The sequence below is a fragment of the Neltuma alba genome, unplaced genomic scaffold, assembly GCF_004799145.2.
Source record: "Neltuma alba isolate B1F8T4 unplaced genomic scaffold, ASM479914v2 tig00012576_pilon, whole genome shotgun sequence".
Lineage (NCBI taxonomy): Eukaryota > Viridiplantae > Streptophyta > Magnoliopsida > Fabales > Fabaceae > Neltuma > Neltuma alba.
Genome location: NW_021637028.1, coordinates 368,083 through 382,700, shown reverse-complemented (window position 1 = coordinate 382,700; position 14,618 = coordinate 368,083). Strand labels below are relative to the sequence as shown.

General features: G+C 31.8%; 1 protein-coding gene across 1 annotated transcript; it reads right to left on the bottom strand.

Annotated features, from left to right (window-relative positions):
• Positions 1-7,754: 7,754 nt before the first annotated feature.
• LOC114728846 (5'-nucleotidase SurE-like) lies at positions 7,755-13,081 on the bottom strand. The gene is given in 10 exon segments (XM_028915802.1): positions 7,755-7,865; positions 7,948-8,007; positions 8,331-8,480; positions 9,362-9,397; positions 9,399-9,516; positions 9,691-9,768; positions 10,300-10,343; positions 10,706-10,770; positions 11,221-11,315; positions 12,951-13,081. Coding segments are annotated over 10 exon segments (888 nt in total).
• Positions 13,082-14,618: the final 1,537 nt, after the last annotated feature.

The following is a 14,618-nucleotide window of genomic DNA, read 5'->3' as shown; positions in this document are numbered from 1 at the left end:
GTATACTTTAACTACTAATTTATTTTTCAGTTATCATGTGATGCCACGTCAAATCTGAGTCAACAAGACAAGGGAGAAACATTTACTCTTGTAAGGCACCCTAGTGGAACAGATGGACTAATGAGAAACAAAGGCTTGTGTGATAATCCTAAAAAGTGGATTGTACTTGCTTGAAATGCAAGAGGAGCAAGTCCAAGTGTCAAAAAAGGAAACATTGTGCTTGTTTGCCTTTTACCACTAATGTCTATGCCCCATGATGATGGAAACACGATGCCCAGTCTTCATCCACAAGCATCTCAACTTGAGAAAGAAAAAGATTTAAAAAAAAAAAGGAAAAAGGAAAAGAGGTTCTTTTTCAAAATCAAGATTAGGAAATTCAAGTATAAATAAAGTGAATACATACATATATATCATACTCACATAAGACAAAGAAGTTTAATTGAATAGCTTTTTTTTTTTTCTTAAAGAACATAAATCAATAGAAACAGTCTAAAGAACACATAAATATATTAGAAGTGAGCCCCGTTTAAAAAAGAAACTATATCCGGCATATATCAATTAATATGCATATTACTTGAGAATCTCACCTTTTTGTGGTGAAAGAGAGTGAGATGAACAGCTGATTGGTGGAGTGGCTTCTTCTAGTACACGGTAGAAAAGGACGTTGTACCAACACCAAACGTGAGTTTCATGATTGGCCTGCAAGGGAATGTAAAATGTCTCAAAATATGAACAGTGACCTTGCAAAATCTTCACCCTTGTCTAAGCAAAGCCAAGGATTTCCCCCCTTTATCTCTCTCTCTCTCTCACACACACGCACACATACACTCTCTTCTTATTGTTTCGCTCCAATTGCTTCACCTGCATGAGCCACACCCAATTCACCAAATGGGGTGGCTGCAATCCCTCCTCTCTCCACTCAAGAAAGTGTGGCTCAGATTGCATTCCACTCAAAGGAAGAGTAAGTTAATTCTGTGATACTCTCCATCATGCCTGCATTCTCAATGTTTTGTCTTGTGCGCGCGCGCTCTCCTTCTGATCCAGAAATGCTTGAGAGAATCAGTTATCTTTCTTCATTTGCTTTCATCTGCAATCCTTCGTTAGCATGTTTGTATCAATGAGATTTCCAAGAAACCATTCAAATGATGGAACCTAACCTGTCTTTTCTTTCTGCATTCTGTTTGAGTTCTGAGAATCATGTTCATCATACCCTGCTTTTCATCTTTCCAACATTCATTATCACTAGCAAGAGGCCAATCTGCATTCTGATAACTCAAATTCTACCTCATCATTTCAGGAAGAGGGATCTACATTCTGTACGAAGATGTCAAATCTTGCCCCTATGAAGACGTGCACGTCCTCTGGTCAATACTAGTGGAATCACATCCACCTTCTTTGCCATCCAAAAAATGAAGACTGTATGTGCAATGCAGAGTACAGAAGGGGCACGCGTGATGTACATAAAAGTAATTAATATTTAATGTCCAAAACCCATGCAGTATTTTCTTTTCTTTCTTCTCCTTTCTTCTTTTAACTTTTGCAGCACCAATAGAGAGTGGTTATCCTCCTTGCAGTTTTTGTGTTCAATAAAGCTCCCACTAAGTGCATATTTAAAAATCCTATCTTTTCTCTTTCTACTTTAGTAATTCTGCTTCTATTATAGTAGAATGAAATATCGCGGAGTATTCTGAGAAGTATGTCTATTAAGATGAACCAATCAAATTTTTTTCCACCTCGAGGTTTTTTATTGTTAAGATGTCTAGTTTAAGCAGTTGAGATGGTAGTTTGTTCCTTTTCTTTCCTAGCTGAAGTTGACATATGAAAGCTACTTCAGAATGGATATTACAACAAACAAATTTCCTCTTCATTTGTCAAATCTAAAGAATTTTTGTTTGCTACTTGAAATTTTTTCCAAGACTACAATGATTTACACAGCATAACTCCTCACATTTTTAGCCTTGTCTGACTGGGGAGAAGGTACGTAATCCAACTACCAGTATGACTTAATCCAGAGTTGGTATAACCACTTTTCAACTCATCTTCAATTGGAAATAAAAAGTGTGAATATTTGCTGGTAATCAACATGTTAAGATCGACATCCCTATCTCATTCAATTATAAATCGCCCTGGTGAATGAGCACGAGCAGCAGCCAGAGCGGAGACAAGCTTGCCTTCTCAATATAATCCTTTTTAACGGCAATAATCCCAACATGATCAATTCAGAAGACAGCAGAATGATCAAAGAAATTGATAAAGCATCATCTCTATTCAACAAATTTTTGTAAAGAGTATAAATGTTCCAAATACATACGCAATAATATAGTTTTGCACAAAAAATCTCATGTATTTAAAAGTTTCCACATGCTTTATGGAAATTCAAACCAGCATATATCTTAACTTTGTATGAATAAATAATAATAATGGCAATTAGTGTGGAAGGGGAAAAAAACCATGAATATTGAGAAACGTTGCTTGGGCTGAATTTAAAAAAATCAAGCCTGTGGTCAGTGACCACATGGTGCTAATGGCACCTCCTCATGAGCACAACATTGCACCAAATTGAGAATTTCACATAAATAAAGAAGTAACATGAATTTTTCATCAGAATTATCTAAAAGCGAGTGACATCTTGCAGAAAATGGAGGTTATCTATTCGTTTGTATGGGAAGTTGTACAAATATGTAGATAAAAAATAAAAAACAAGAACGGCAATCGGTTTGGTATAAAAATGAATAGTAGTTTCTTTTTGTGTGACAAATAGTAGGTTATTATTACACAAAAAATAGGCTTTCTCATTAAATCAGCCCTGAGGAAATATGTGTTAGATCTTGAGAGTTAGGATAGAAAGAAAGGGGAAGATAAGAGAAGAAAAAGAGAAAGATGGGGGGGAGCCTAGAACCAGAATATAAAATTCTAGGAGAAGAGGAAGTTTAAGGCAAACTGAATAATGCTTTTCATTAATCACCCTTTTTGGCAGAATACATGCATGATATTTATAGTATGGTACATAAACTGAAAATAACTACCTTATCCTATCCATATAGAATTGACAATGATGTTAGCAACGCTGGACACCTGTAACAGTTAATACAAGACTCAGACCAAAATATAATAATTAACTGAACAATAAACTAGTAAAGGCCCTTGGTTCCTATCAAAACCCTCCCCTAGGAGAACAGCCTTGTCCTCAAGGCGGAGGGAGTCAAATCATATCCTCCCCAACTGGATTCCTTTAGAGGCCACAGTGCGTGTTCTCCAAATTATCATTTTTTGGATCTTCAATTAACTCAAGGAGCATAAGAGAGGCAATTATGCATATATGATTAGGAAAAATTTATCCCCACATTTGAAAGATAACCTTTTTCTTTGTGTAGTGACCACTGTTCTTTCAAAACTCATTTAAATTAAATCAAACAATTTATGTGAAAAATTAACCATGATTGAAAAAAAAACCTTAAAAATTTAAAATCACTATCATGGTTAAAAGAAATAGACTTATATCATGAGTAATATCGCTCTTTAACTTGGGTTTTGGATTTCCAAAGTCCAAAAATATCATTTAATCATTAGCCCAAACCAAACTCATACTTTCAAACATATGAATTAATAAATCATTTAATATAAGTTATGGAGTCCATTAGTCAAAAGTCAACATGTTAAAAGAGTGTCATTTGTAGAGTTTTAAAGGTCTCTAGCCTTCTAACAACCCTCTCATATCAGATAGTAGTAATTAAAAGTATTAATTTACAACATTAGAGTAGATAAGCCCTATGCGGCAATATATAACAAATCAGCATATAGAACAAAAGTCGGGAGGCTGTACAAGTTATAGCAGCACACTATGTCTCCAAAGCCTTCCCTGATAGGCCACCACCTGAAGATAGTAGAAACCATGAGGTGAAACAAACGTCTCAGTAACCAACTTTTCAACTCATTATACATATTAACATGTGCTCGTCAGGTGTCAAGTGGGATAATTATTAAATCTCAAAAAATATAGATATATCAATAAAAAAATGTATATTCAGATAGTTTCAATAATCCAAACCCTCATTATGAGACTAATGCACAAGCCACATAAGTCTATCCCTTACTATAGGAGATCAATCAGACATATAGGTCTATTCCACACTTTAGGGGACGAATATAAAATCACAAAAGTCTATCCCTTACAATTGGCCTATCCCACACTTTAAAGGACGAATAAAAAGTCATAAAGGTCTATCCCTTACTCTGGGAATGAAGGAAGCCCACCAATATGTACCAATGGCAGCCTTATCACATAGTAGGATAAAACTCAATCCAAAATCCAAATAACTACCAATCATTCACAATATAACGAAAAATGTCTCAATTTTTTCTCAGTACAATCCATAAGATATAAATCATATATTTTTTTAAATTTCTCAATCACAATTTCAAAAATCCCACAAGACAATTTTCATAGCTCAAAAAGTATAACATATCTACTCAAGTTCCAAATAATAAATCATTATTCTAAAATAGCAAAATCCTCACAAATAACATATTAACACATATAACAAGTGGAAAGTGATTACCTCTCACCAAAGCAATAAAAAAGATTACCATAAGGTCAATCTTTTACTCAACCAATAATTAATCTACACAATTAATATAACCACGTATTAATATAAATTAATTAATTAATTAATTAAGCTTCTATATATTATTTGAATTTTTAATTTAATTTAATTCTTATTTTAAATTCTCGTAACTCTCATAAGCCAAAATTAAGTATTTCAAAACCAACTTATAATTTTCTAACAAGCCAAAATATTTATCTACATCCTCCAAATTATTTACTCAAATAAAAAGAATTTTCCAAAATTTCAAAATATGGAATTATTATATTTTAAATTCTAAAAACTCATTTTAAGTTTGAACCTCAAAACCAACCCATAAAAATTCAATAATATTTAAATATTTATAAATAAATAATCTAATCAAAACTTTAATAGTATAACTACCATATATATTTTCATAAATAATAAATTTTTTACCTAAAATAATTATTTTAAAACCTCCAGTCATCCAATAAATAAAACTAAACTGATTAAAATATCAATAATATGTCAAACAACCCAAATAAATTATTTAACTTGAATTTAACTCGTAAAAATATGATATATGCCATATATAACATATTTTTCAACTAAATAAATTAATTTAAATATTAAAAACTAATAAATGGGTAAATCTAAACAGATTAAAATAAATAACTCATTTACCTCTAAATTTTTATGGTTATCTTTTATCAAAACTCAATACTTGCATCACATATAAGTATCAAAATTTTCTCTAATTATTACAGTAATATTACTATTAGAAAGTGTAAATATATAGGAAATATTCATAAAGAAAGTTTGATAGAAAAAAATAATTTTATGTGCCTAAAATATCTTTAAAGCTTTTCCTCTTCTTTACCGGTCTGCTCCTTTCTCTCTCGCACGCACTATTTCTCTCTTTCTCTCCCTTGCTCGGCGAAAACTGAATGTGGGGGGTTATATTCTTTCCACCAAAATTTAGTGGAAAGTTTGACTTCTTTCCCTTTTTTTTAATAAATATTATTATTTTATTATAATAATAAAATATGATTATTTTTTTTTTTTTTGAATTTTTTGATATAAATCCTAAAATTAATTTAGGATATTACAGTAACTACTTGTTAGTTTTAGAAATTTGTGGAATAAAAGTAACTGCTTGGGTTGGTCCAGTAACTGACATCATTAACTACATTGGAATATTATCTTTCTTTTCCATAGAATTATGATTGCTCTCTACAACACGTAGCCTCATATTTCTCCGTGTAAAATGTCTAGAAGAAGCTTGTTTCTGCCAAAAATGATAAAAACAGCCAAATAGAAGTAGAAACAGAAGCAGAATGAGAGGAAGAAGAGAGAGAGAAACTCTAGAACTAGAATTTGTAGTCCTAGAGAAGCAAGAAGATGAAGTTGTTAGGACAGAAGAGGAAAAGAAAATAGGAAGGAGAGATAGAAAAATAGAGAAAATAAATCTAGGACAAGGGTAGGGAAGAAAGGAATTTAGGAGGAAAAGAGAAGAGATAAGGAAAGAGGAATCTAGAACCAGGATCTAGAGTTCTAGATGGGAGAAAGACAATTTACTGGATAATACTACATTCATTGTATCCCAACAGCCCAAGATGCAAAGGCTTTGATACCAAAATGGTAGATCTTGAGAGTTATGACAGTAAGAAAAGGGGAGAGAAGAGAAGAAAAAGAAAAAGATAGGGGGGAAGAGAGAGCCTAGAACCAGAATATAAAATTCTAGGAGAAGAGGAAGTTTAAGGCAAACTAAATAATGCTTTTCATTAATCTCCCCTTTTGGCAGAATACATGTATGATATTTATAGTATGGTACATAAACTGAAAATATCTACCTTGTCCTATCCATATAGAACTGACAATGATGCTACCACCACTGGACACTTGTAACAATTAATACAAGACATGTAATAAAACACAAAACACATAAGACATAGACCCTGTTCAGGCAAAAAAATTGCCAAACACTAGGAAAAAAGCAGAAACCATGGTTTTGGGTCAAAACTATGGTTTTGGCCCAAAAACCATGGTTTGGGGAGAAGCAAAATTGATATGATTTTGGAAAGAAAATTCGAGTGTCAAAGTGGGTTTGTATAATTCCAACGGATATGTGCCTCTTTTTTTTTTGGCCCAGACAAATATACCTAGCGAAATTGAAAAAATGTCACAAAATTTTTGTTAGAAAAAAAAATCATTTTGCTATAAACATTTTAAGTCTTATAATTTATAAATATATATACACATATTAATTATTTATTAACTACATTAGCTTATATATTATTAATTATGTTGGTAAAAAATATATTATTGATAATTTTATTCCTTCAAATTAAAATATATTATAAAATTTATTTTTTATATAATTATCATATTAACTTATACCCTTTTTAGTTATTTGCACATATAAAAAGTACTTCTAATAATAACTATCCAAACACTCTCACTTTATCAGAATTTATTCTTCACAAAATCTATTTGTTAGAAGCTATTTTCTAAACCATTTCATCCAAACATCCCATAATAATTCACTGAACAATAAACTAGTAAAGGCCCCTAGTTCCTATGAATATGTGCCCCGAACTTAACAATACTGAGGCAATGATGTGCATATAAAAGCAACCAGACTGCTCAGGATCTAAATAATCTTCGTTAGCTCCAGATTGAGCTCATAATCACCCAACTAGAGTAATCTGCAAGAGGAAAGAATTCACTGACAGGGGTAGGGAGGAGGAAAAGTAGCAGTTAATCCTATGGTGCTAAGTTGGGAGATAGTAAAGGTCGTTAAAGTAAGCCTTAAATGTGATGAATACATGTTTTATGAAATTTAAATTGCAGTAAGAACGCCTTCAGATACTTAATTTTTACACGTAGTAGTTTATGTGCTTGGCGTTACCATATGAATGTTTCAGCGCCCTATTTAATCATCAAATTGCAGCGAGAGATTCTTGTGTGTTTTAGTGTTACTATGAGTGTTAGTGTGCATGCATCTGTGTGAATGCGCCAGGTGCGTGCAAAATGAAGAATGCATATGAATGAGTATATAAGTTTTGTCTCCTTTTTCAAACAGGCCTTAAAAGACCAAACCGTATGTGGGCAGGCCGGTTCGCCCTTGAACCTAGGATGATGTAAAGACTGTCATATAAATCACATATACAAGATGATTCTTACAGTTCATATTACTGCCGGAGAGGAGTGTTCAGAGACCTCTAGTAACATATCCTTAAAATAGGAATGGCAATCTCCCTCCACATTAGCCAGACCAGCCAGAGGAGTAACAGTAATCTTTAAAAAAAAAAAAAATCAAACAATGTGAGGGGATGGTTTGGTATTCAAGAAATTTCTTTTTTTGTAAAAGAATACTCACATATCCTTCTTGCAAAAATTTGTAATCATTATCGTTGGCATCACATTGGGGCCCTCTTTTCTGCAAGAGTTAAACAAACTTCCACAGCATATCAGGGAGAGACTGAGACCAAAGGAGGGTAAAAGATAAGTGGGATCATTCTGCATTCCCTATGACTTTGCATATCCTTTATAAGCGGACAAGATTGGAGAATTACATCATCATATTTAAGTTAAATCAAACACGGCACACTCAAGCTGCCAAGCACAATATTAACTATACAGTAGTTATAACAATGGAGTTCCACTTATAGCCGTGAAAATGTAGAAACACAGGCTGCATTATATACAATGCACATGAGATTTCTAAATAGAAGAGAAGATAAAATAAAGGAATGGGCCTACTTCTCTCTTGAATACAAGAAGTCCAGGTGATCCTGATGATGAGTGCGCTTCTGTAGGTCCTGCTGTCTCTATGTCCATGGTCATCTCAGAGGTGACTTGCCGCCATCCCATCTTGATCCGGCTTTGGCCCTGCTTAGTCAGCTTGTAGCCCTTTGATGCATAAAAGACAGCCAAGAACAACAATTTATATTTGATTGGATGGAAAAATTTCTTGTGGCAGAGTCAGCAATATTAATCCCCTGAACTCAACTACGCTATGATATACAACTTTTAACTTTGATATGGTGGATACAATAATGCCAAGGCAAATAAAAACAAAATCATGACAATTCCTTATGGAGTGGAAAACAACGTCAAAATGTGTCAATTAAAGATAAAAGGGCATATCAATTATGTATGAAATCAGACACTAGATCCTAGCCTTGTGACTTGGCATTCTGAGCTAAACTATTTTTCTAATATTCCAGACAATATGTACCACAAATCATAATTGATGATAAGATGACATTGCTCTCAAAATAAACACCATTCACATGAAAGCTATAATTTCAAAAAAGAAATCATGGAAAATAGGATTGCCAAGTTACCGCAAACAGTATATCAATTCTATAAAATTTACACTAATATTACTCAGTTAGGCCGCTGACAACGTGTTAGATCTAATTAGACATTATCCGAGTGATAAGTGAAAACTTGATAGGATTTTCTGATGGGGAATTCTATAGGATAGGGAAGCAAAAATGCATGCAAAAGCAATTGGATATCAGCAAAAGCAGTCAAGTCAGAAGCGATGGTTATTACTGAAAAAATATTTCCAAAAGTAGATGATTTGTAAGCTTTACTATTTGACAAATTTAGTGACGGATTGGTTAAAAGAACAGTGCCAAGTTCTTGAGTTTTGTGTAAGAAATGTTGTCATCCTTTGCTCTGTATCTTGCCAAAATGGGGGCATGCAGGCACATGGTGGTCTGCATCATGTTAACAAAATTTTGCATGCCAAATAGAGAAATGCAGCAATGATCAAAATGTACCTTATGACTAGCAACATTTGTTGGCACTTCTACGTTTTAAAAAGCATCCTTGATGATATTTTCGATTCTTTATCTCAACCAATACAGCACTTATGATAGGCAAGCACTCTTGAGCTGAAAGGGTGAAGTCATGTGGGTCACTCTTTCCTTCAACCCTGGACGTACAGGAAATCTAAAATGATTAAATAGGAAAATGAATAAAAAGGAAAAGTGATTGGCATGGCTTATAATTCCCATCAGCTCTATCATTGATAAAAGCTGTTTCAAAAATTAAATCAATTGTAGAAATAATTAAACCCAGTGATATAGCTACAGTTGTTTCATTATACCAATCATATGAGATGGAAATGGAAGGTATATTATTGAAAAAAGCCTCTCGAGCTCCAGCCACAGTGCCTGAGGAAACACTGCATAAATGGGAATTCTAATCAGCACAGCAATGAGCCCATAAGTGTAAAATGGCAAGATGGAGACATAAGTAATGACTACTGAAGCAACAATAGTGGAAAAATATATCATAGCTTCAATTGCAGTTGGGTGTGCCTTAAATTTCATGGAATGTAAATGCGATTATCTCCTTGCTCACTTCAAGAAATGTCAAAATAATAATATTACTTTGTTATAATTCAATTTTATGTCCTTCTAAAGTTTCTATTACATCCTTTGCTTGAACATCCAGCTTTTAAAACTGACCACATAACAAGTTTTAAGCAGTACCTTCCAATTCAATGCTTTATATGAAAAAAGAACAGCTTTCTAATAGAACTATAAAAAATAGAATTGATATAAATCCACGTCATGGTACCTAACTTTATTTTGCTTACTTAGTGAGGGAATAGAGCCTCAGATGCTACCCCTTCTTCCCCGTCTCAAGGTAACCATGCTTCTTTATAAAGATACGATTAAAGAATCCAAACAAGGGGGAAAAAGATACATACATGTGATAACCGCAGTTGCTACCCTTGTTTATACCACTAACTACCTGTACTTATAGATAGAAACGACATTAGTGAACAAAAGGAAGGATTATTTATGTGGATCGACTTGATCAAATAGGTCTCATGCAGGAGATCTTCTCAGGAAAGAGAGGGGAAAATCCTGACAAAATAAAAATATGGCATAAAATTTTTGGCACAGATGAGTTCAGTAACCGTTGTATCATCAGAAGTTCCATGAGCTCCTTTTCAAGTTTTAACAAACCATATCACAACGCTATACGCTATAGTATTCTCATAAAGAAACTATAGAAGAACTGCCAGAATGGTATTAACTTGGGAAGAGAGTCCATCCTAGGAATGTGATAATTTATAAATTCAAAACTAAAATTTTAAACCTCAACCGTACCAGATCAGCCACTGTTGGAAAAAGATCTTTGGAAATTCCCAGGGAAGTACAATCAGCTGGAGTCCCTAAAAAAAAAAAAAAAAAAGTTTGATGTTGAGAGACTGAAAAATATATAGGTTTGATGTCAAATAAATGCGAGGCAAAATATTAGACTCTTTTTAAATAATTAGCAAGTGTGTGCGCGCGCGCGCGTCTCAACTGAAAAGCATTTTAACTGTACAAGAGTCTGAAGAGGAATTTAACAAATCCGAATATCTTGATTATTCCATGCGGATTTGCTCCTGAAACTGATAGGTAAGAAGCAATAAAAGAAGGCCGCCTTCAATAAACTGATCGATCATATGAAAGTCACCATTTCCCATTCCAAGGGCAAAATCACCAAGCGGAAGAGGCTCAACAGCAAAAAGAATATAAAGAAAGCAGAGGAAAAGATGCAGATGTTTAAGCATGCAAGTTGGTGGCGCGCGCGCGCGAAATAACATTTCAACTTAGGTTAATGGGAAACAGAAACAAACCAGAGATTGCAAAGGCTGTGGCTCCATCAATGTGTACTTGCTTGGCAGTAACAGGGAGACGCCAAGTCATACTATGACTTACAACTGACTTCTCACTGAAAAAGTTCAAATCAAGACAGAAAAGAAAACCGTTAAAGAAAAAGTAACAACTGGGGAAGGGCTGAAGAGTCAATAATATGCTCCAGAGCTTTGGAAACAAAAAAGTAAACGCTTACGAAACCACAACAAAAACCTGTAAGATAACAATGCGAGCTACAGGTGGTACAAAATCCGAGCTACAGGTTGTACAAAATCATTGTTATATATGAAAAAGCTGGCCATTCTTTACGCCCTATTTGGGTAACATTCTAAACCCCAAACCATAGTTTGAGTAAAAAAGTTACCAAACAGGAAGTAAAATTAACAAACCATAATTTGGGACCAAAATCATAAAGGGTGTTTAGATGAAACCAAACTATGATTTGGAGAATAGATTTTTGGAAAAATAGATTTTGTGAAAAATAGATCTTCAGAAAAAGTGATTCTGTTAAAGTAAGAGTGTTTGGATAGTTGTTATCAGAAACACTTTTTATATATACAAATTACTAAAAAAAGATAAGTTAATATGATAATTACATAAAAAATAGATTTTATAATATATCTTAATTTGAAGAAATAAAATTGTTAATAATATATTTTTTACTAACATAATTAATAATATAATATAATATAATTAATAAATAATTAATATGTGTATATATATTTATAAAATATAAGATTAAATATGTTTATAAAAAAAAAATTTGACAGGTGTTAAATTCATATTACCGTTTAAATCTACTCTGACAGACACAATCATACCCTTTAATTTGAGTTAGAAGCAGAATGAATTCATTTATTCTAAAATCATGGTTTGGATCCAAAACCATAGTTTGTCAATTTCTTCTCCTGTTTGGCAAGTTTGAAATCCAAACCATAGTTTGGGTTCCAAAACTATGGTTTTGGAGGTTAGCCAAACAAGCCCTAATAGTTTTGGATTCAAAACTATAGTTTCAAAAAAAGTGAATCTATTCTGTTTCTGGTTCAAATTGAAGACTATAATTATGCCTGTTAGAGTAAATTTTAACGATAATATGATTTTAATATTCCTCAATTATTTTTTTATAAACATATTTGATCTTATATTTTATAAATATATATACAAATATTAATTATTTATTAATTACATTATCTTATATGTCATTAATTATATTGGTAAAAAAATATATTATTAACAATTTGATTCCTTCAAATTAAAATAAATTATAAAATCTATCTTTTATGTAACTATAATGTTAATTTATGTTTTTTTAGTAATTAGCACATATAAAAAGTATTTCTAACAACAGTTATCCAAATATTTTCACTTTATCAGAATCACTCTTTCACAAAATCTATTATCCCAATAATCTATTTTTCAGAAATTTTTCTCCAAACTATGGTTTGATTTTATCCAAACACCTTTTTAAATTAATAAGCAAACTCAGTCTCGCTAATACTTCTTGATGATGGACATGCGAAGTTTAGCTGTAGCAAAGCAACAATATATATATATATATATATATATCTCTCTCCACATCCAAGAATACATTTCGTATCACGCCTAGAACTTGATAAATGGCCAAGAAGTCAGACGAAAACACGAGATGATCAAATCCAAAGAAATTAACAAACGATAAAAAAAAAAGTGATTATTGAAAATATATAGGCACCTATCAGGGGCCGCTACTTGAACATTGTAACGATTGGTGGCAACGAGAACTTCAACCAAAGCTCTCAGACCAGGCGCGTCGATTCCATCATCGTTTGTGACGAGAATTGTGGGTTTGCTAGTCTCCTCCATTGTTGTTGCCTGAGTACTCCGTTTCAGAGAGAAGAAGAATGCGAGAGAGTTTAGGAAGCGGAAGGGAAGGAGGATGAGGAGAGTATTTATACAATTGTACCAGAAATCTTGCTCCCACTTCGTGCGTGTGGTCTAAGCAACAGCCATCAGAGTACCTTTGATTCCATTTGCATTTATGCATTCATAGGAACCACTTCGTGCGTGTGCGCTAAGCAACAGCGATTAGAGTGTCTTGATTTCATTTCAGACTAATAATTTTATAATTAAATAGTTAAGATTAAAGTATACTTTCAGTTCTTTAACTTTACACAAGATTTTATTTTGGTCCTTTAACTTTAAAAAGTAAACTTTCAATCCTTTAACCTTAAAGCTGTTAACAAAAAATGATGATATTAAATTCTTAAATGTTAATAAAATATTACTAAATACTAATATGTTAAGATTAATTTGTAAAACAATTATGATTGTTTCAAAAAATTATCACTTAAGACTAACAATTTTAAGCTTAATAGACTAAAAGTATACTTCTTAAAGTTAAAAGACTAAACTAAAACTTTGTATATAGTTAAAGGACTAAATGAATACTTCAGCTGATAATTAAAATACATCTTTTAAAGTTGAGGATTAAAATAAAACTTTATATAAAATTAAAAAATCAAACATATATTTTGGGCTAAAACTGATTTACATATAATAAGTAAACATGTTTATGCATGCATTAACTTGTAGCTTCAAGGAGTTGGAATAGACAAAATCTTCGAGCATAATAGATATAACAGATTAAAATTTTTTGAAAAATATTAAAAATTGAACCAAAGATAAACAGGTCAAAACAATGGTTACAAAAGTCAACAGTTCATATCAATTATATTAAATAATATAATTTAATGGTCAAACAAAATACAATAATGTCAATAATCTCTAATAATAAAATATAAGAAAATATCATGATAATTTAATGAAAAAAATTCCAATTAAATTGAATAGAAATACTTAAATTCAAATTTAGATATACAATTTTAACAAATTTCTAATTAGGCCATGAGGCTTTATTAAGAATTTCTAAATATTGTTAAATGATCAAAATGCCCTCTTTAATTAAAAATAAAAATTAGCCATTTCACCCCATCCAAGTGTTCCTATAATTGTTTTTTAGGACTGAAAAACACATAAGTAATTTTATAGTGTTTAAAATTTATAAATATAACTAAAATCTAAAGATATTTTAATAAAACATTTTATATTACATTATAAGTACCCTTTACTAAATATTTTGTTTTTTCAAGTTGTAAATATTTATTTTAAGATTTAAAATATTTTAATTACAAGAAATATTTAATATTAAGTTGTTGTAAATTATGTGTTTGAGTAGGAATCCAATGTCTTCTTAAATAAATAAAATTAACATAAATTATAAAAACATAATATTAAATATTTCAGGTAATTAAAATATTTTGAAATCTGAAATTAAATATTTACAGGCAGAAAAAATTATTTATTTTAATGCTATTTATGCTGTAATTTAAAATGTTTCACT